General features: G+C 39.5%; 1 protein-coding gene across 2 annotated transcripts in view; it reads right to left on the bottom strand.

The window, feature by feature from the left end:
• The window catches only part of SPMIP2 (sperm microtubule inner protein 2), a 132,677-nt gene that overhangs the window by 74,533 nt on the left and 37,570 nt on the right, over positions 1-20,574 (bottom strand). The window contains exons 1-2 of one of the 2 annotated variants that reach the window (XM_071092885.1): positions 8,646-8,751; positions 4,894-5,126 (exon numbers count right to left, since the gene is read on the bottom strand). In XM_071092885.1, coding sequence (XP_070948986.1) covers positions 4,894-5,126; positions 8,646-8,697 — 285 coding nt within the window. In that variant the 5' untranslated portion in view covers positions 8,698-8,751. Of the gene's footprint in view, positions 1-4,893; positions 5,127-8,645; positions 8,752-20,574 lie in introns of those variants that run through there. The other variant, XM_011752878.3, reaches the window with a different exon arrangement.

The following is a 20,574-nucleotide window of genomic DNA, read 5'->3' as shown; positions in this document are numbered from 1 at the left end:
CCTCACCCTCCCAAGTAGCTGGGATTACAGGCGCCTGCCACCACGCTCAGCTAATTTTTGTATTTTAGTTGAGACAGGGTTTCACCATGTTGGCCAGGCTGGTCTTGAACTCTTGTCCTCAAATAATCCATCCGCCTCAGCCTCCCAAAATGCTGGGATTATAGGCATAAGCCACCATGCCCAGCCTCTACTATTTATTTTGATATTGTAAATGAAGTATATTGTGTGCAAATGACGCAAAGTGGGACCCTAGGAGACAATGGAACCATGAAGAAACAAACGCATACCTTATAAGAGAAAGCAAGTAGGTTTGACCCCAGCCTGACCCTGCCTTAGAGGAAAATCACACAACTGTGTACGTTATAAAGTGGCTCCAATCTAATGTTCTGATCTCATTGTCTATCACTGCATTTCCTACATCCTGTATTCCTCTGAGTCCTTGATTTCACATGGCCTGGGTTGAAATCCTGGCTCTATCATTTACTAGCTGTGTGGCCTCAGGCAAGGAACCTCGCCTGTTGATACCTCAGTTTCCTCAGCTGTAAAATCATTACAGTACCCTTCTTATTAAACAATCAATTGTAGCTCTTTTTATGTTTACCTTCTATAAATAAATTCACAGTGAGCAAAATGTCTAATAAACCAACCTCATATCAGTTTATTCCATAGCCATCAAGAAATTCAACATTTCATCAGAAGGCTGTTCAAATGTCCATAAAACCGTCACAAAGAAGCTCTATTTCATGACAGCAGAACTTGTGACAGTTAAAAACGAGGCAGAGATTTCAAAGCCTCAAAATTTTGTTTTTTGTTACCTCATATTACATATAAATATGTTGGTGAGTTCCCATGATTCTCCTTATTACCTCATATAGTTTTTTAAAAATACGTAATATATTGGTTATATGATTAATTGATTTAATATTTTCTTTGGGATCACACCCGTGAAAAGTTAGTCATCATGTCCAGTGTAACATTGTTTCTGTGAGAAAACCAAATGACTTAAATCATTTTGTCACAAGGTCAGAGCACAGGTGCAGAAAATGGACATTAGGAAGCCAGCAGACTCCATTGAGGTTGGGGTTAAAGAAAGGCCAGTGGAGAGGAGACACAACCAACTAAGCAGCAGTTAGAAAAGTTCCTCAGTTTAGCATGAGATTGAAACCAAATAAACTGTTTCAATTGTCTCCATATATTCTTGCAGAAAGAACATATATAGTTTGATAGAGAACAAATCCATTTTTTTAAAGAATGTGCTGCTCTTAAATCCGAGATGATAAAAGTAATGGTCTGTCCTTGTTTATACATACATTTATGATTATTGCATAGTAACCCATGTAAAAGTCAGTAGGAAATAACTAAACATTAAAAAATCCAGAAGAGAAACTCAATCTTGCGTTTTTTACTGTGACCTCCACAACGTGGGGGAAGCTTTTCAGGTGTCACTCAGCATGGAAGTTATTATCTTCCTGCAAAAAGCCAGATGATCTGCAGAACCCCTCCCAGTGCCCCAAATAGGAGAGACCATTCCCCGGTAGGAGGCAGCGGCTCCAGGCATTTTACCAAGACTCTATTGGAGGTGCCTGAGCGTCCTTAACCACCAGTCTTATATAAACCTGGAGCAGTAAATTAGGCAGAGCAGCTGTTAGAGCTATAAAAATCCAGGAGATGAAAGTTTTGCTTAAAATCCAAGCTCTGAGCAATTGCCATGAGAGACACTGAGGAGTCTCTGCAGTTAGACTAAAACAGGAAGTGACCATTTTGATTTGGATTATTATGGGACAAGGAAAAGCAAGAGATATGGAAAGGGTCTATGGACAGATAAAGTGGAGAATGAATAGGAAGTGGATTGGGGCATTTCTCAAAGTGACACTACACTGAGAGCTTTACTAGTTCCCTTGTGAGGAGGGCCCTGGGTTAATGCCACCACTCTTGTATAGTCTTTGTAATTAGGAGTATGTTTGAATGCATGGAGTGTATGTGTATGTATCGGCTCAAGTGTCAATTCATGCACCACGTCTGGTTTTTTAGAAGTAGCTGCCTGAAGCCCAGGGTCAATAAGGAATCAAAGTCTGAGTCTACACTCCAAAAATGATACTGTGAGCTGGGCACGGTGGCTCACACCTGTAATCCCAGCACATTGGGAGGCCGAGGCAAGAGGATCACTTGAGCTCAGGAGTTTGAGACCAGCCCGGGCAACATAAACCTTGTCTCTACTAAAAAGAAAAAAGTTAATTATCTGGGTGTGGTGGCATGTGCCTGTAGTCTCAGCTACTCAGAAGGCTGAGGTAGGAGGACTGTGTGAGCCCAGGAGATGGAGGCTGCAGTGAGGGGGAGCATGCCACTGTACTCCAGCTTGGGTGACACAGTGAGACCTTGTCTCAAAAAAAAAAAAAAGATTTTGATCTGCCTTGGATGGAAAGAGAGGTATGCCTTAGATGCAGAGGTGGAGATGAGTAGACCCAGTGACAAGACCTAGATCTTAACTGTTAAGGAAATTATAGATGCTTCAATTTCAATGCTGGTATGTGTGGTCATTCTCAGTGAGTCTTTTTCCCCCCTATTATAAAGCTCTAAGTCCAAGGAGCTTTAAGGTATTGTTCAAGATTGTTATCTGAGACAGCTAGACCCTTGAAAACAATTACTATTAAAATACCGGGGCTAAGAAAGTACACAGATGACAAGCAACATCCCTTATAGTATATTCCAAGCAGTTTCTGAGCATGCCACAGCTGGGGAAGAAAATCACTGTGTGGCTCACAATCTCAGAGACAAAGAGGACCCCATTACCCAGCAGGGCAGTGATTAAAAGCAATCCATGAAATACTAACTAAAGATACAGAATAAATACATTCCTGGAAGGCTAACTCGTGGCTATTATCTCTTTTGGATTCCCAGCTTGCTTTGAAGACCAAGGAATGCTTGATTGCAGTTCATTTGAGCAGAAAAATGGGTTCTTCAGTTAAAGATAAAGAAGGAAGAGAGGCTATACACACTCAAGATGGTCTGACAGATTGAGGGCTGTGTCTGAGAGCAGGGCATCATCACCCAAGGAGAAACACCAAGACAACAAAATTTCTGGACTTTATTCAAACCAGCTGCCTTGCTTTGGGGCTGGACTCTTCTTGCTCGTGGCTAGTTTGATATTTAATCAAATTTTGGATTTTCATTTTTATTGCCTAGTGGAATAGGACACAGTTTAAGAACCTAAGCATTCATTACACTCGGCTTGTCACACACTCAGAATCTGGTCTCCTTTGGAATATACTATAAGAGACATTGCTTATCAGTGCATTTTCTTGGCCCTGGCATTTAAACATATTACATTAAATATTATACTAAATTTAATGAATTACATGAAATACAATCACAACAGGACTAATAGCTAAAATCTGGATGTCAGCCTGGTGCCAGGATCGCGCCCAGTGCATTCGTTGGGTTCTCATATTTAGTCCTCACAACATAACAATATGAAGCGCATATAGGGCTTGATAGATGCTAGTTACTGCTTCTAGTGCTTTCCTAATATTCATTTATACACTGTTTACAACAGCCCATTATCTGAGCAAAGACAATGCAAAGGCCTGCCTAGAAAAAAATATTCTAGAACTAAGATTTCATAATGAAGACACTGACGCACAGAGGCAAATGAACTTAACCAAGGCCACACACAGCTAGTAGGTGGCAGAACTAGGATAGAAATTTAGATGATCCTGTGAAGTGGGCCTCTGAATACTGCCATGTAGAAGAGGCACAAACAAAGATGCAGAGAGGTGAACTGATTTGCCCAAGGTCACAGAGCTAGATCTAAATCAGAGTGTAACCTCAAAGACTGTGCTCCCGTCCACCCTCCTGAACTGCCACAGTTTGGGCCAGAAAAAGGTTTTTCTGGCCGGGTGTGGTGGCTCACGCCTATAACCCCAGCACTTTGGGAGGCCGATGCAGATGGATCACCTGAGATCAGGAGTTCAAAACCAGCCTGGCCAACATGGCAAAAACCCATCTCTACTAAAAATACAAAAATTAGCTGAGTGTAATGGCATGTGCCTTTAGTCCCAGCTACTTGGGAGGCTGAGGCAGGAGAATCGTTTGAACCCGGGAGGTGGGGGTTACAGTGAGTCAAGATCGTGCCACTGCACTCCAGCCTAGGCGACAGAGTGAGACCCTGTCTCAAAAAAAAAATTAAAAAATAATAAATGGTTTTTCCTTTTGTTAACTTTTACCAGATGAAACTTAAGAATTTGAGGAAATACAGTTATTGCATGATTGATACATTCAATTTTCAAACAATGCACAGGCCTGCCTGGAAAAAAATATCCAGATTCTCAGATTTTACTTCTAAAACCACTTGTGCACTCTTCTGTTTCAGAGGAGACACCATGATCGCATGCCTATGTCTACATAACCAAAAGGAAATAAGACAAGGTTTCTAAAACCCTCTGACAACATACCCTGAATTATTAATACTGGATACGAAGGCATTATCAGTACAGTGAATCTTAAAGATCTGAGACGCATGTGTTAGGTTTGTGGATTATGCCCAGCACAGGCTTCTTTCTTTGCACCACCCACGCATGAAGCAGTGCTAGGATGGGGGAAGAGTGTGTGCCAGTGCCTCAGCCTGAATGTGAATCAGAATGCATGCCAAAGCCAAACACAAACGCTTTTGCATTATCCATGGCTTCGTTTTCCTCATACCCTTCCCCTGGTGTATTAAACGGGCTCCAGGAGTGGAGCACATGCATTTATTCACACATGTCTTTCTGCAAAACTCAAACCTCTTTATGTCTCAATGAGAAATCAAGCACCCGACATTTCCTTTAGAAGCAAATTCATAAAGAATTCAAGTTAGAAAACAGCACACTATGAAAAGCATAAATTTAAGAGCAATACCTTGATATGGAAGCCACTCTCCAGTCTTGATTTGTTGATAAAATTATACTGTGGTACTCCCCAACCAATTTCACCAACGTACTCATGTTTATATTTTGCTGGCAAGCTTCTATTTGAGGCAGGCCTCCATAAATATCTGAGATCTCCAGTTTTTTCTAACGCCGGATGCTGTTCTCCTACATAGCAGGTGTGCTGATGAATTTTGGGTAAATAATCCTTTATGTAGTCTGGACCTTTAAAAGACAAAAAGTACTTAAAATTTCTCCACACTTTATTCTAAGATACTTTTGTTAATGTAACCATTGAAATACTAATAGCCAATAATTATATGGCACTTACTATGCTCTAGGTTCTATTATAAGCCTTTTAGACATGTTAATTCTTATTAATACTTATTTATAATTAATAATTCTTATTAATGCTTATTAGTAACCAAATGAGACTGGTAGAATTTTTTTTCTCCAGTTTATGTATGGGGAAAATGAAAGATTGGTTACTTGTCCAGAATTATAGCTAACAAGGTCTTTGTATCCAGACAGGCTGATGCAAAGGTTGGGCTCTTAATTGACCCATTAAACTGCTTTGTATATAATCAACTTAACATAGACATGGGCTGGATGTGGTGGTTTATGCCTGTAATCCCAGCACTTTGGGAGGCCAAGGTGGGTGGATCGCTTGAACTCAGGAATCTGAGACCAGCCTGGATAACTAGTGAGACCCTGTCTCTACAAAAAATAAAAATTAGCCATGCATGGTGGCACACACCTGTGGTCCCAGCTATTTGAGAGATGGAGGTGAGAGGATTGCTTAAGCCCAGGAGGTGGAGGCTGCAGTGAGCTATGACTGTGCCACTGTACTTCAGCTTGGGCAATAGAGCAAGACCCCCTCAAAAAAAAAAAAAAAAAAAAAAAAGACATGATATATTCTAAAATTTCTCACATGCCATATTTGCAGGATGTAGGCCTTCAGATATTGAGGTGTTTTATCTATTGTAGATAAAAACCTGAAATGAGTATTAGAATACTCCCCAAATGTATTAGCAAAAAATTGAAAAATGGAGAAAATTGTTAGATGAGGGTAAGCGTATAACATTACCAAAGGCAGAAGTATTTGCATTTTAAAAGTAAAACAATGAACAAAAAAAAATCAATGAATTATAGAAATAGGTGAAAAAAGCAGAAATAAGAGAAGGTCTGGGAAAAGATTAAATTTTTTTACTATATTTTAAGTTCTGGGGTACATGTGCAGAACGTGCAGATTTGTTACATAGGTATACACGTGCCATGGTGGTTTGCTGCACCCATCAGCCCATCATCTACATTAAGTATTTATCCTAATGCTATCCCTCCCCTAGCCCCCCACCCCCTGACAGGCCCCCGTGTGTGATGTTCCCCTCCCTGTGCCCATATGTTCTCACTGTTCAACTCCCACTTATGAGGGAGGACATGAGGTGTTTGGTTTTCTGTTCCTCAGTCACTTTGCTGAGAATGACGGTTTCCAGCTTCATTCATATCCCTCCAAAGGACATGAACTCATTCTTTTTCATGGCTGCATAGTTATTCCATGGTATATATGTGCCACAATTTCTTTATCCAGTCTAACATTGATGGACATTTGGGTTGGTTCCAAGTCTTCGCTACTGTGAATAGTGCTGCAGTAAACATATGTGTGCTTGACACATATGTTTGTCTTTGACAAACCTTACAAAACTAATGGGGAAAGGATTCCCTACTTAATAAATTGTGTTGGAAAAACTGGCTAGCCATATGCAGAAAACTGAAATTGAACCCCTTCCTTACCCCTTATACAAAAATTAACTCAAGATGGACTAAAGACTTAAATGTAAGACCCAAAACCATAAAACCCCTAGAAGAAAACCTAGGCAATACCATTCAGGACATAGGCATGGGCAAAGATTTCATGACTAAAACACCAAAAGCAATGGCAACGAAAGCCAGAATTGATAAATGGGATCTAATTAAACTAAAGAGCTTCTGCACAGCAAAAGAAACTATCATCAGAGTGAACAGGCAACCTACAGAATGGGAGAAAATTATGTTTTCTATCCATCTGACAAAGGGCTAATATCCAGAATCTACAAAGAACTTAAATTTACAAGAAAAACACACCTTATCAAAAAGCGGGTGAAGGATATGAACAGGCACTTCTCCCAGACATTTATGCAGCCAACAAACATACGAAAAAAAGTTCGTTATCACTGGTCATTAGAGAAATGCAAATCAAAACCACAGTGAGATACCATCTCACCCCAGTTAGAATGGCAATCATTAAAAAGTCAGGAAACAACAGATGCTGGAGAGGATGTGGAGAAATAGGAATGCTTTTATACTGTTGACGGGAGTGTAAATTAGTTCAACTATTGTGGAAGACAGCGTGGTGATTCCTCAAGGATCTAGAACCAGAAATACCATTTGACTCAGCAATCCCATCACTGGGTATATACCCAAAGGATTATAAATCATTCTACTATAAAGACACATGCACACGTATGTTTATTGTGGCACTATTGTGAACAGTGAATAGTGAATGCTGACTTGGAACCAACCCAAATGCCCATCACTGAAAGACTGGATAAATGTGCCACATATACACCATGGAATACTACCCAGCCATAAAAAAGATGAGGTCATGTTCTTTGCAGGGACATGAAGCTGAAAATCATCATCCTCAGCAAACTAACACAAGAATAGAAAACCAAACACTGCATGTTCTCACTCATAAGTGGGAGTTGAACAATGAGAACACATGGACATAGGCAGGGGAATATCATACATTGGGTCCTGTTGTGGGGTGAGGGGCTAGGAGAGGGATAGCATTAGGAGAAATACATAATGTAGATGATGGGCTGATGGGTGCAGCAAACCACCATGGCACATGTAAACAAACCTGCATGTTCTGCACATGTACCCCAGAACTTAAAAGATAATAAAAACCTTTTGCAGCTAGCTCAAATAAATGCGTTTTTTAAAAAGAGATAGGGTCTTGCTATGTTGCCCAGGCTGAAGTGCAGTGGCTATTCACAGGTACAATAATAATGCTCTAAAGACTTGAACTCCTGGGCTCAAATGATTCTCCTGCCTCAACCTCCCAAGTAGCTGGGACTATGGCACATGCCACCAAGCCCTGCTAAAACTGGTAAAGTTAATCATGTGAATGTGAAAGACCTAAGACTTTCTGTAAGAAATGGTGCTTACTGATGAAAGATAAGACAATGAAGCTACTGGCCCAGGAAGAAGTTCAAAAACCCCATAGCCAAAATGAGTGTAGACGTGTATGGGCAGACTGGGGACAGAAAGAAGGAACTTCATTGCTTTTCCAAAAGTTAACCAAAGACCTTGGAGAGAGAATCTGTGTTGTGGTGACACTGCCTCAGTCCTTTCTGGCTCCTGTGGCTCCTTTCATCTTGCTCTTAAATCAGGGAGCTCAGTATTTGCAGAAAGTGCAAGGTGGGCAAGGGCTTTGATCCACTGCCCCTGACGCGTGGACCGGGTACTCTTGATAGGATGGTAAACGTGTAACAAGACTGTGCTCAGAAAACGAATCTCAGCTTTCCAAGGAAGCCGAAAATGTGAGGGTTTTTCCAGAAACAATTTTAGCAGGTGTTTTCACAGCTTCCTAATCACCATCACTCCCCAAGAAAATTGAGTATTCACTGAGTGGCTAATTTCCCCTGATGAATACATCGTGGCTTCGGTTTTATTTGCTTCAGGTTTTCACTTAGATAGACCTACCTTGATAAAGCACAGAATCGTCAGAGCATGAAAACCTGTTTTCTCTCTCCATATGACAGGTGTTGAGGTCTCATTTGCAAAACTCTGTCATAAGGAACTTTTTGCAATCTCTTCTAAACAGTGAAATATGGAAGAACTGTGTTAGTCTTTTTGGAATTGCAGTGTATGTTTAAGCCAGTTTTTAAATTTTATTTTACTCTGAGGTGTACCCTTCAGAAGATACTTTTTTCCCTTTTCAGAAACAGGACCTTGCTTCACCCAGGCTGAAGTAAAGTGATGCAATACCAGCTCACTGCAGCCTTGACCACCTGGGCTCCAGGGATCCTCCTGACTCAGCCTCTCGGGTAGCTAGGACTACAGGTGCAGGCCATCACATTTGGCTAATTATTATTATTTTTATTTGTAGACATGGAGTCTTATTGCCCAAGCTGGTCTCAAACTCCTGGCCTCAAGTGAACCTCCTGCCTTGGCCTTCCAAAGTGCTGAGATTACCGACATGAGCCACTGTGCCCAGACTCAGACCAGTGTTTTCCCAAATACGTCATCCAATGCTGCTCGCATGAGTGCACCATGAAGGTGGTGGTGTGTGTGGGAGGGATCTCTACAGTCAAATGCACTTGGGAACACTGCTTGCTACATTTGCCTTGTAGATATTCACAGCATATGAAAGTATATTCAGAGTTCCGATAAGACTTATATGGTAAATAAACTATTTACAGTTACATAGCCCAGTGTTTCCCAAACTGATTTCAACATAGATGGTTTTTCCCTACTGGGTCACTTATATGCATCCTACTGTAAATGTGAGAGTAGATATTTATCTGTCGTTAGTTCCTTAGTTGCTCTGTGGACTGTAGTAAGTTTTTGAAAAAAGCTATTACTTGCCAGCTGTCTTGGTTTGTGCTGCTGTAACAAAATACCCGAGACTAAGTAACTTGTAAAGAACAGAAATTTGTTTTCATACAGTTATGAAGGCTGGGAGTCCAAGATCAAGGTGCTGGCAGGTCATGTGACAAAGGCTGCTGTCTGCTTCGAAGATGGTGCGTCGTTGCTGCATCCTCTGGAGGGGAGGAACACCAGGTCCCGACAGGGCAGCGGGTGGAAGGACAAGCAAGCTGGAGGCTTCCTGAAGCCTTCTTTATAAAGGCTTTAATCTCATTCATGAGGGAGGAGCCCTCATGACCTAATCATCTCTTAAAGGCCCCACCTCTTACTCCTATCACATCGGCCGTTAAATTTCAACACCTGAATTTGGGGAGGTGTGCACACTGAAACCATAGCACGAGTTGAGTCAAAAGCACTTCGTTTTAGAAGGTGTGGTGAAAAGCGTACATGCTTCGCAATCCAAGTATGTGTGTTTGTGTGTGTGTGTGCGTGTCCCATCAGTCCAACAAACTTCATCTTTTGCCAACACTTGAAGAAAGGGCTGGGCATGGTGTGTCAGGCACCATGGAAGGCTAAGAAGGGAGGATCACTGGAGTGTAGGACTCCTAATTTTAAATTAGCCAGTCGCCTGTGGCATGCCCGGGTAGTCCCAGCTCCTCAGGAGGCTCATTTGAGCCCAGAAGTTTGAGGTAGCAGTGAGCTATGATCATGCCACCACTCCAGCCTGGGCAACAGGGTGAGATCCTGTCTCTAAAAAAAGAAAAAAAAAGAAAGAAAAGTACCGAACTACAATGTGTGTTAATAAAGTAGGGGAAAATTCCATCCCTGAAGCAAATGTCTCTTTCTCACCTCTTCTCTCCAGGTTTTTTTTTGTTTTGTTTTGTTTTTTGCTATTACTGGGATTCTCTGCAGTTTCATTGTCTCATTTAGTTCATTCATTTGTCTTTCACTGATTTATTCATTTATTCAACACGTACTTATGAACAGCTACTACATGTCAGGCACTGTTCTGAGTGCTTGGAATATAGCAGTGAAAAAAACAAAGGCCATTGCCTTTATGAAACTGGCATTCTTTGAGAGGCAGGTGCTAGAAATAAACAATTCTTCATCATCTGGATTATCACCACAGCCTCCTTAACTAGTCTTGGCTCTAGTTTCTCTCCTTTCTAATCCATCTTCTATACAGCTGTCAAGAGTGATTTAAAACTCAGATAACATTAAACACTTCCTTTCCTTAAAAACATGAAATAATTTTCTCCAGCGCTTGGGAATTTATTTCCATTCAGATTTCTCAGGATTGCAGAATAGTGTCTTCTTAATCAGACCATAATACCTTCCATAACCTTTTCTCATTGTTAAACCAAACCCTACAAGGCTTATTGCAAATGCTTCCATCTATGGAGAACATATCTAATCCCCTCAAGTCAAAATTAAACACTCAGCACAATGTAGTATGGTAGCTTCATTGAATTTCACTTCTTCTTTTCTATATCAAATTTACTGGATCTTCCTCATTTGTAAGCTCTTGGAGGATAAGAGTTGTATCTTATTTATCTCTGTTAATTCTTAATGGGCAGCACTGTGCTTTGAACATAGGAGATCCACAAAAGAAATGCATGTTGAATAAATAAGTGAATTGTTGATTGAACACATGAATTAAAGAGTTCCATTATAAGACTGAAGATATATAAAGTCACATTGGGTGAGAGGCAATCACTTCTTTAAATTTCCAACAAGCCACTTAATTTCTAGAACTGCCTTAAAACCCTCCTATTCTGGGATTTATGTTAAGATACTTAAGTGTAAGGTCAAAGGAAGAATTGCTTTTCACTACATTTATTTTTAAGACTTAGAGATAGAAGGATGAGAGCTCACAGGAATATTATTTCATTTGATTATATTGCCTCATGAGGTCAGTCCTCAATTTCAGTGACCAGATGGAAACCCATCAAAGAAATAAATCAAAAGGAATCAAGTGGACCGTGGAAATGAGTGTTTCAATAAGTATATTTGATAATCTGTTGACACCATAGGCATAATTTGCCCCTTGAAGATGTGCAGTGCAGAACAGCTGGGCTTGTCAGGGGAATCAAGCTAAAGTAAAGGCCAGAGGACGGTGGTGGGATTCGAACCTATGAAATGAACTCTAATGGGCACGTCTGACATGTGCACATAGGGGGAAGAAAAAAGGAGATACTGCTAGAGATTAATTACTACAACTGCTAATGTGAATAGGCTCTCCAATTCTGACATTTACCACAGAACGGACTCATGGCCTGGAAAATGTTTAAATGCTGCATTTCAATTCAGTTGGTACAGTTATGCAATGGGTCTAACCATTGAAAGAACTGAAAGGCTCGGTTTGTCAAATTTCTGAATGAGCTGAATAAACAGCAGGCAAAAGCATCCTTGCTACATACCTTAGTTCTATTCTCAAATGATGAACTTTCTCATTTTTTTCATTTTTCTTTTTAATAGAGACAGGGTCTTGCTGTGTTGCCCAGGGTGATCTTGAATTCCTGGCCTCAAGTGATCCTCCTACTCTGGACACCCAAAGTGTGGGGATTACAGTCATGAGCCCCTGTGCCTGGACTTCATTATTATTCTTTTTATTTTTTGTAGTCAAACTTTCCTGTGGACAACCTGAAAGCATTAGGGGCAGTGGTTACTAATCAAACTGCTTCCAATAATAAACTCTTGGGATTATTGTGTCAATTAGGTAACTGATATAATTATGCCTCAAATTATAAATTGGAATTCAGTCACAAAGAATTAGAGAATTCACCTGATACTTATGCATAGTTTAACTGATGCCTTAAATAATATATTTGGCACCTTACCACGTGCCCAATACTGGCTCAGTGGGAACAAAGGTCATTATGACATGGCATCTGTTTTTCTGGTCTCCCATACAATCTAAAGACCATGCTCACCTCCTTTAGAAAACATTTGCTGAGCAGGGCGTGGTGGCTCACGCCTGTAATCCCAGCATTTTGGGATGCCAAGGCAGGTGGATCATGAGGTCAACAGATCGAGACCATCTTGGTCTACATGGTGAAACCCTGTCTTTACTAAAAATACAAAAATTAGCTGGGTGTGGTGGCATGTGCCTATAGTCCCAGCTATTTGGGAGGCTGAGGCAGAAGAATCGTTTGAACCCGGGAGGTGGAGCTTGTAGTGAGCCGAGATCACACCACTGCGCTCCACCCTGGCAACAGAGTGAGACTCCATCTCAAAAAAAAAAAAAGGAAAACATTTTCTATCCTTCATGGCAAACATTATTATTCACTGAAACTTTAAAGTACAATTTGATCTATTTCATTTGTGTGCTGAGGTTTCCTAGCCGTTTCGTGAGTATGTGTCTTGTCTCTTTGCTTGACAGTTAACCCCTTATTAGTCCCTATTAGAGACTCACACTATGTCTCATTTGCTTTGGAACCTCTTTTGCATTCTGGACAGTGCAATGCACCAAGCCAATGCTTAGTAATATTTGCTGAAAGAATGACTGCTCGCTCATTAAATTTGCTGATGTAATCAAAAATGTAAAATTCCATAGTTTTCCTGTTTAGTAGAGAAAGAAGACAAAATAAAAAATTTTGTAAACATCCTTGGACTTTTAGTTGAAAAGTAAAACTGACCCTCTTGACAAAATTTTGCAACCAAGTGACTCTCCACATATTCATCTCTCCTGAAAGGAAAACCTAAGTATATAACAAATAAATTACATTTTCTTTATTTTGGCTTGCAATTTTCCTAGCACAAATGTGCATGATACAGTCAATTTTATTATAAGAAACTCTCACTATTCACATAGATAGGCTCTAGATATTTCATGAAAAAAATTAGTAAGATTTGTATATATAGAACTAATAAAAATCCATTTGAGTGCTGTAAGTAATAGGAAATCCATTGCAAAATTGATTAAACAATAAAGGAAAATTATGTCCCATAATAAGATTTTCTGAGGCAGGAGGAGGAATCTGGGGTTGCTTTCTTCAGTAGCTCAATGATGTCTTCAGAATCACAGGCTTTTCCATCTGTGTGCACTGCACCCTCCCCTTACCTCAGGCAAATTCCCCTGGAGGTCCCTAGGAGGCTGTCACGGTTTCAGGTATCACAGGCAGATACAATGATGTTCAAGAGGGTGTGTGTATGTTCAATCAGTGGGGAAGCCCTTCCTAGAAAACCTCAGATAAATTCCTCTCTCATTTTATTCACCAGGATTGAGTCATTCGTCTCTTCCTAAAACCAAGCACTGGCAAGGAAACTGGAATTTCGATGACTGGCTTGGATGATTCAGAATTTCATCCTGAGTCATGTGAGGTCAGGGTAGACACCCAAACAAAAAATGGAGGCTCTCTGGAAAGGGAGAAGAGTGTGCTGGCCTCTGGGTAATCAGTTACAAAGCAAAAAGGAAAACATTCCTCAGAGTAAACACACACAAACACACATACAGACACAAGGCAACTTTTTACTGCTGCTGTGCAGTTTACTTTTAAGACCACACAAAATTATTTGAAGTTACTTCTTTTCTCCTCTTTGGTCTTCATTTCTAGCTAAATCATAATTAGTTTGGTGTTTGTACTATCGTACTTGAGGATATGGCTTTTGTTTTGTTTTGTTTTGTTTTGAGATGAAGCTTCGCTCTTGTTGTCCAGGCTGGAGTGCAATGGCACAATCTCAGCTCATGGCAACCTCTGCTTCCTGGGCTCCAGCAATTCTCTTGCTTCAGCCTCCGAAGTAGCTGGGATTACAGGTATGCACCACCACGCCCAGCTAATTTTGTAATTTTAATAGAGACAGGGTTTCACTATGTTGGTCAGGCTGGTCTCAAGCTCCTGACCTCAGGTAATCTGCCCTCCTCGAAAGTGCTGGGATTACAGGTGTGAGCCACCACACCCAGCCAAGGATATGGGTTTATACTAAAGCAATACCAAGAAATGGAGGCAAGCCAGGGGCTCAGTCAGAAGCTATCCTCACAAAATGCAAGGGAGAGGGCAATTATTGGTATTCCTCCATATTCAAGCTCTTTAATTGTTGTTATTGTTTAGAGACAGGGTCTCACTCTGTTGCCCTGGCTGGAGTGCAGTGGCACAATCCTGACTCACTGCAGCCTTGAACTCCTGGGCTCAAATAATTCTCCCACCTCAGCCTCCCAAGTAGTTGTGATTACAGGCATGGGCCTCCACACTTGGCTAATTTTTTAATTTTTTTGGTAGATATGGAGGACTTACTATATTAGCCAGGCTGGTGTCAAACTCCTGGCCTCAAGTGATCCTCCCACATCGGCCTCCCAAAGTGCTGGGATTACTGACATGAGCCACTGTGCCTGGCCTCCATAATCAAACTCCTTGATCTAGAGCAGAAGTCAGCACATTTTTTTTTAAAGGCCAGATACTAAATGTTTTAGGCCTACAGGTCATACATACAATCTCTATCACAACTCCTCAACCCTGTCACTGCAGTAGACAATATGTAAACCAGTAAGTGTGGCTGTGTTCTAATAAAACATAATTTATGGACACTGAAATTAGAATTTTATATAGTTTTCACGGGTTGGGATTTTTCTTTTAATTTTTTTCAACCACTTACAAAGTGAAAGCTCACTTTTAGCTGTATAAAAAAAGGTGGCAAGCCAGATTTGGCACGCAAGGCATGGTTTACTAAATCCTGATCTACAGCAGTTTTCATATTTGTCTTTTATCTTACACCTCCTTCTTGCATATTTTAGATATGAATGAAGCTTCTCTATTTATTAGACTTAATTGATTACATAACTGCAAAAATAAGTATTTCATTTAAACAGACTATTCTGTAGATTCATAAAAGAGCATATTTTTATTTGTACAATAAGAGGTCCCAATGGAGAGTCTTGCTTGACTCTACATTGCCAGTGTCCGTTTGGCCCCATATCATTTCTGCCTTTGTGTTAATTGGTTTTCTCATTATTAGAGTTGTATAAATGACCAGTGAGAAGATGGGAATATAAAATAGATTTGCCAGCGCAGTAAAAAAATAGAAAAGTGGGGAAGACGGTAAATTATACAGATAGATTGGAAATAACATTAAGTAAGAATCGCCCTGGTTTTACCCACACTGGAAAGAGCTGAGAGGTATGCATTGCTGTTTTATTGCTCTGAGTAATGATGGTAATTATGATGTAATCCACAGAGCACAACCAACACTGGACTGGGTAGAAATAGTGCTCTCAGTCCTCCACTCTATAATAATATGGGTTGTAAAACGTATGTACCATTAAGGCCAGGCGTGGTGGCTCATGACTACTTTGGAAAGCCAAGACAGGAGGATCACTTGAGTCCTGGAGTTCAAGACCAGCCTGGGAAACATAGTGAGACCCTGTCTCTACAAAAAAATGTAAAAATTAACTGGGCGTGTGGCATCCACCTGTGGTCCCAGCTACTTGAGAGGCTGAGGCTGGAGGATTGCTTGAGCCCAGGAGGTCAGGAATTTGAGCCTGCAGTGAGCCAAGATCGTGCCACTGCACTCTAGTCTGGGAGACAGAGTGAGACCCTGTCTAAAAAAAAAAAAAAAAAAAAAGTACCATTGACTTAATACTAGCTTTGCTTCAAAAAGAGAAAATAAATTTACCACTTTAAATGTAGGCATTGATAGCAAAGAGCATCACAATTATAGACAAGTTAAATGTAATTTATGAAAATGACACTTTTAGCCTGGATGAAATGTGGCAATTCCCTAGATAAACAGTACATTAGGAAGGGCTTGTCTATTTCTCGATGGCAGTAAGTGACTTCAATTTAGGCCAGGGTAATTTAGACCAGTAAGTGGCATTTCTCAACCTTGTAAATACATAATAAAAGGAAAATAGCTAAAAGTATGCTGTAAGAAAAACATGTGAACCTGCTATCTGGATTATTGAGAAATATTTAATTGTGGAAAGCAAGTAAGCCATAATTAACAGATAGATAATCTTTACATTTTTTTGCTATCTCTTTTGTAAAACCTTTGCCCTTCTCTACTTTAAGACACCCAGGGAATTGGCTGTGCTTCCTGATCATTGAGAAGACAGAAATAAAGTGACTCCTTATTCATTCCAAAAACGGATTTCACTATGCTGCAGCACTTAGCTTGTAAAATGGATTTATAAACAGGTGAAATAGTAGGTGGGTAAAGCCACATGAGAGTAAAGATTTACAAATTAAATTTCTTTATCTGAATATTCTTACTTTGAGGATTTATTTTCCCATCCCTGTAAATAAACACTTTTTTTTTTTAATTTTTTTATTCTTTTAGAAACTACTTGGTATAACAGAGCACTTGAACAGGGAAAAATGGCAATTAAGATTTTGGTTTTGACCTTGCTGCCATTGGCATAGAGAACTTGGGAAAGTCATTTCATCTTCCTTGGTTAACTTCAATTTCTTTCTTTTTTTTTTTTTAAGCCAGCTGTATTGAGATGTAATTGACATACAATAAATTGCACATATTTGAAGCATGCATCTGTACATTTTTACATATATGTACACACATGAACAGGGTCGTCAGATTTAAAGTACAGAATTCCCAGTTAAATTTGGATTTCAGATAAACAATGAATCATTTTTAGTATAAGTATGTCCCAAACATTTGCATGGTACATACTTATACTAAAAAATTTATTCATCTGAAATTCAAATTTTACTGGCCACTCTATGTTTTTATTTGTGAAATCGAGCAGCTCTATCCATGGATTCTCACTACATTTAAGATGAAGAACATATCTGTCATTTTTCCCATACCTAGGCAATCACTTTTCTGCTTTCTGTTACTGTAGATTAGTTTACGGTTTCTAGAATTTGATCGAAATGGCATCAAATCGTACAGTAAGCACCCTCTTTTGTCTGGCTTCTTTTTGTTTGTTTGTTTGTTTTTTTGAGAGGGAGTCTTGCTCGGTTGCCCAGGCTGGAGTGCAGTGGCGCAATCTCCGCTCACTGCAACCTCCGCCTCCTGGATTCAAACATTCTCCTGCCTCAGTCTCCCTAGTAGCTGAGATTACAGGTGCCGACCACCACACTTGGCTAGTTTTTGTATTTTTAGTAGAGATTTGGTTTCACCATGTTGGCCAGGCTGGTCTCAAACTCCTATCACCCAACTTGGCCTCCCAACTTGGCCTCCCAAAGTGCTGGGATTACAGGAGTGAGCCACCAGGCCCGGCTTGTCTGGCTTCTTACACTAAGCATAGTTATTTTGAGATCATCCGAATTATAACATGTAACAATAGTTTATTCCTTTTAATTGCTGAGTAATATTCTATTGTACAGATATGTAACATTTACCTGTTGATGGACTTTGGGGTTCTTTTCAATTTGGGGCTGTATAAAACTGCTATGAACATTTGTGTATAAACCTTTTTATGGACATTTGTTTTCATTTATCTTGGGTAAATAACTAGAAGTGCAACGGCTGGATCATATGGTAGATGTATAAATTTGTAAAGGAACTTCCAAATTGATTCAACAGTAGTTGTGTCATTTTTACATTCCCACTAGCAGTGTATGAGAGTTCTATTTTCTCCACATCTTTACCAACACTTGGTCTTCTTAATTGGTGCATTCTAATAGGTATGTAGTGATACCTCATTGCAGTTTTAATTTGCAATCTCCAATGACTAATCATGTAGAGGATCTTTTGCTTATTTGCTATCCATATATTTTCTTTAGTGAAGTGTTCAAATATTTTGCCCATTTCTTAATTGTCTCGTCTCCTTATTGAGAGTTAAGCTTTTTAAAAAACTTTTATTTTAGGTTTGGGGGTACATGTGCAAGTTTGTTATACAGGTAAACTCATGTCATGGGGGTTCGTTGTACAGATTATTTTGTCACCCAGGTACTAAGCCTAGTATCCAATAGTTACTTTTTCTGCTCCTCTCCCTCCTCCCATCCTCTACCCTCAAGTAGGCTGTTGTTCTCTTCCTTGTGTCGTGAGTTCTCATCATTTAGCTCCCATTTATAAGTGAGAACATGCAGTATTTGGTTTTCTATTCCTGCATTAGTTTGCTAAGGCTAATGGCCTCCAGTTCCATCCATGTTCCCACAAAAGACATGATCTCACTCTTTCTTATGGCTGTGTAGTATTCCATGTTGTATATGCACCATGTTTTCTTTATTCAATCTATCATTAATGGGCATTTAGGTTGATTCCATGTCTTTGCTATTGTGAGTGGTGCTGCAATGAACATTTGTGTGCACGTGTCTTTATGATATACTAATTTATATTCCACTGGTTTTATACCCAGTAATGGGATTGCTGCATCAAATTGCAGTTCTGTTTTTAGCTCTTTGAGGAAGTGCCACCCTGCTTTCCACAATGGTTGAACTAATTTACACTCCAACCAACAAGTGTTCCCTTTTCTCTGCAACCTTGCCAGCATCTGTTATTTTTTGACTTTTTAATGATAGCGATTCTGACTGGTGTTACATAGTATCTTATTGTGGTTTTGATTTGCATTTCTCTAATGATCAGTGATATTGAGCTTTTTTTCATATGCTTCTTGGACACATGTATGTCTTCTTTAGAAAAGTATTCTTGTCACTTGCCCACTTTTTAATGGGGTTGTTTGGTTTTTTTCTTGTAAATTTGTTTCTGTTCCTTATAGATGCTGGATATTAGACCAAGAGTATTTTATATGCTCTGAATACAAGTCCTTTATCAGATATGTACCTTGCAAATATTTTCTTCTAATCTGTGCTTATAGTTTCATTTTTGAAATTGTCTTGTGAAGAGCAGAAGTTTTAAATTTTGATAAAATTTACTTTATTAATTTATTATTTAATGGATCATGCCATAGGTGTTATACCTAAAAATTATTTTGTCAAAAAAAGTATTTTTTGTAGAGATGGGATCTCATTATGTGGCCCAGGTTGGTCTCAACTCCTGGCCTCAAGCATGAGCTACTGTGCCCAGTCTAAATAATCTTTGTCTAATCTAAGATCACAAAGATTTTCTCCTATGTTTTCTTTTAGAAGTTTTATAGTTTTAGGTTTATACATATAGGTCCGTGACCTGTTTCAAGTCCATTTTTGTATATAAGAAGAGATATGAAGTTCAATTATTTTTGTATATGTATATCCAGTTATTTTAGCACCATTTGTAAAAGACTATCGCTTTTCACTAAATTGCTTTTGCACCTTTGTTTTAATGATATATAACACTACACACACACACACACACACACATGCATACACACACGCAGTGTTGTTAACTGGGTACCTACGTAAAATGCATTTCTTACTGTGACTGCAGTCAGAAAAGTTTGAAAGGCGGTGCTATGATGGTTACCTGAATTACTTTTTTCTCTCTCTCTGGTCTCCTAATCATTCTTGTCTATCACTTCCATATATTCAGTCCTTCCTGCTTCTTCAATTTCCACTGTTCCTCTGAAACGTCATTTTCTGTGGAAGCACATTTATGATCACCTCAGGAAACCATTGTTTTTGCTGTTCCTTCCATTTTTTTCCTCCCCCTCTGCCATACAGAGAAATGATAAAACATTTTATTTCTCCCTGCCAAGTTTATAACACTCTCTGTGTAATTCACCCTGTGACCTTTCATTCACTGTTTCTTGTGGTTTGCAATTGGTTTACAGCAAATCATTTCCTTTTTCATTTGTTTCGCTTTATTGGGAGACAGCATGATGTGGAGAAAAGAGAATGGGCCATACTCCAGCTAAACCCTATTTCATAATAGGCTCATAACCTTCTTCAAAACACCATCTCTCAGGCTCAGTTTCTTTATCTGAAAAATAAAACCACATCTAACAACCTCATTTATTTGTTGTAAGAATTAAGTAAGGTATTGTATGTAGCATATGTGAGGCATGTCTAAATCCTATACCGGGCACATAATAGATGCCCGATGATAGCTATTTTCACTATATTATGTACCTTCTAGCCACTTCTGTTATTTCTGTCACTTTCCCTCATGTCCGTTATCTTCTACTATGCTAATGTTATTGTAGGCTGTACAGTATGGCGCCTCCGATAATTAAAATCAGTGACCTGAACTACCCTTGTGTGAAATGTTTAAT

This window comes from Macaca nemestrina, chromosome 3, assembly GCF_043159975.1.
Source record: "Macaca nemestrina isolate mMacNem1 chromosome 3, mMacNem.hap1, whole genome shotgun sequence".
NCBI lineage: Eukaryota > Metazoa > Chordata > Mammalia > Primates > Cercopithecidae > Macaca > Macaca nemestrina.
This window is presented reverse-complemented; position numbering and strand designations above follow the sequence as displayed.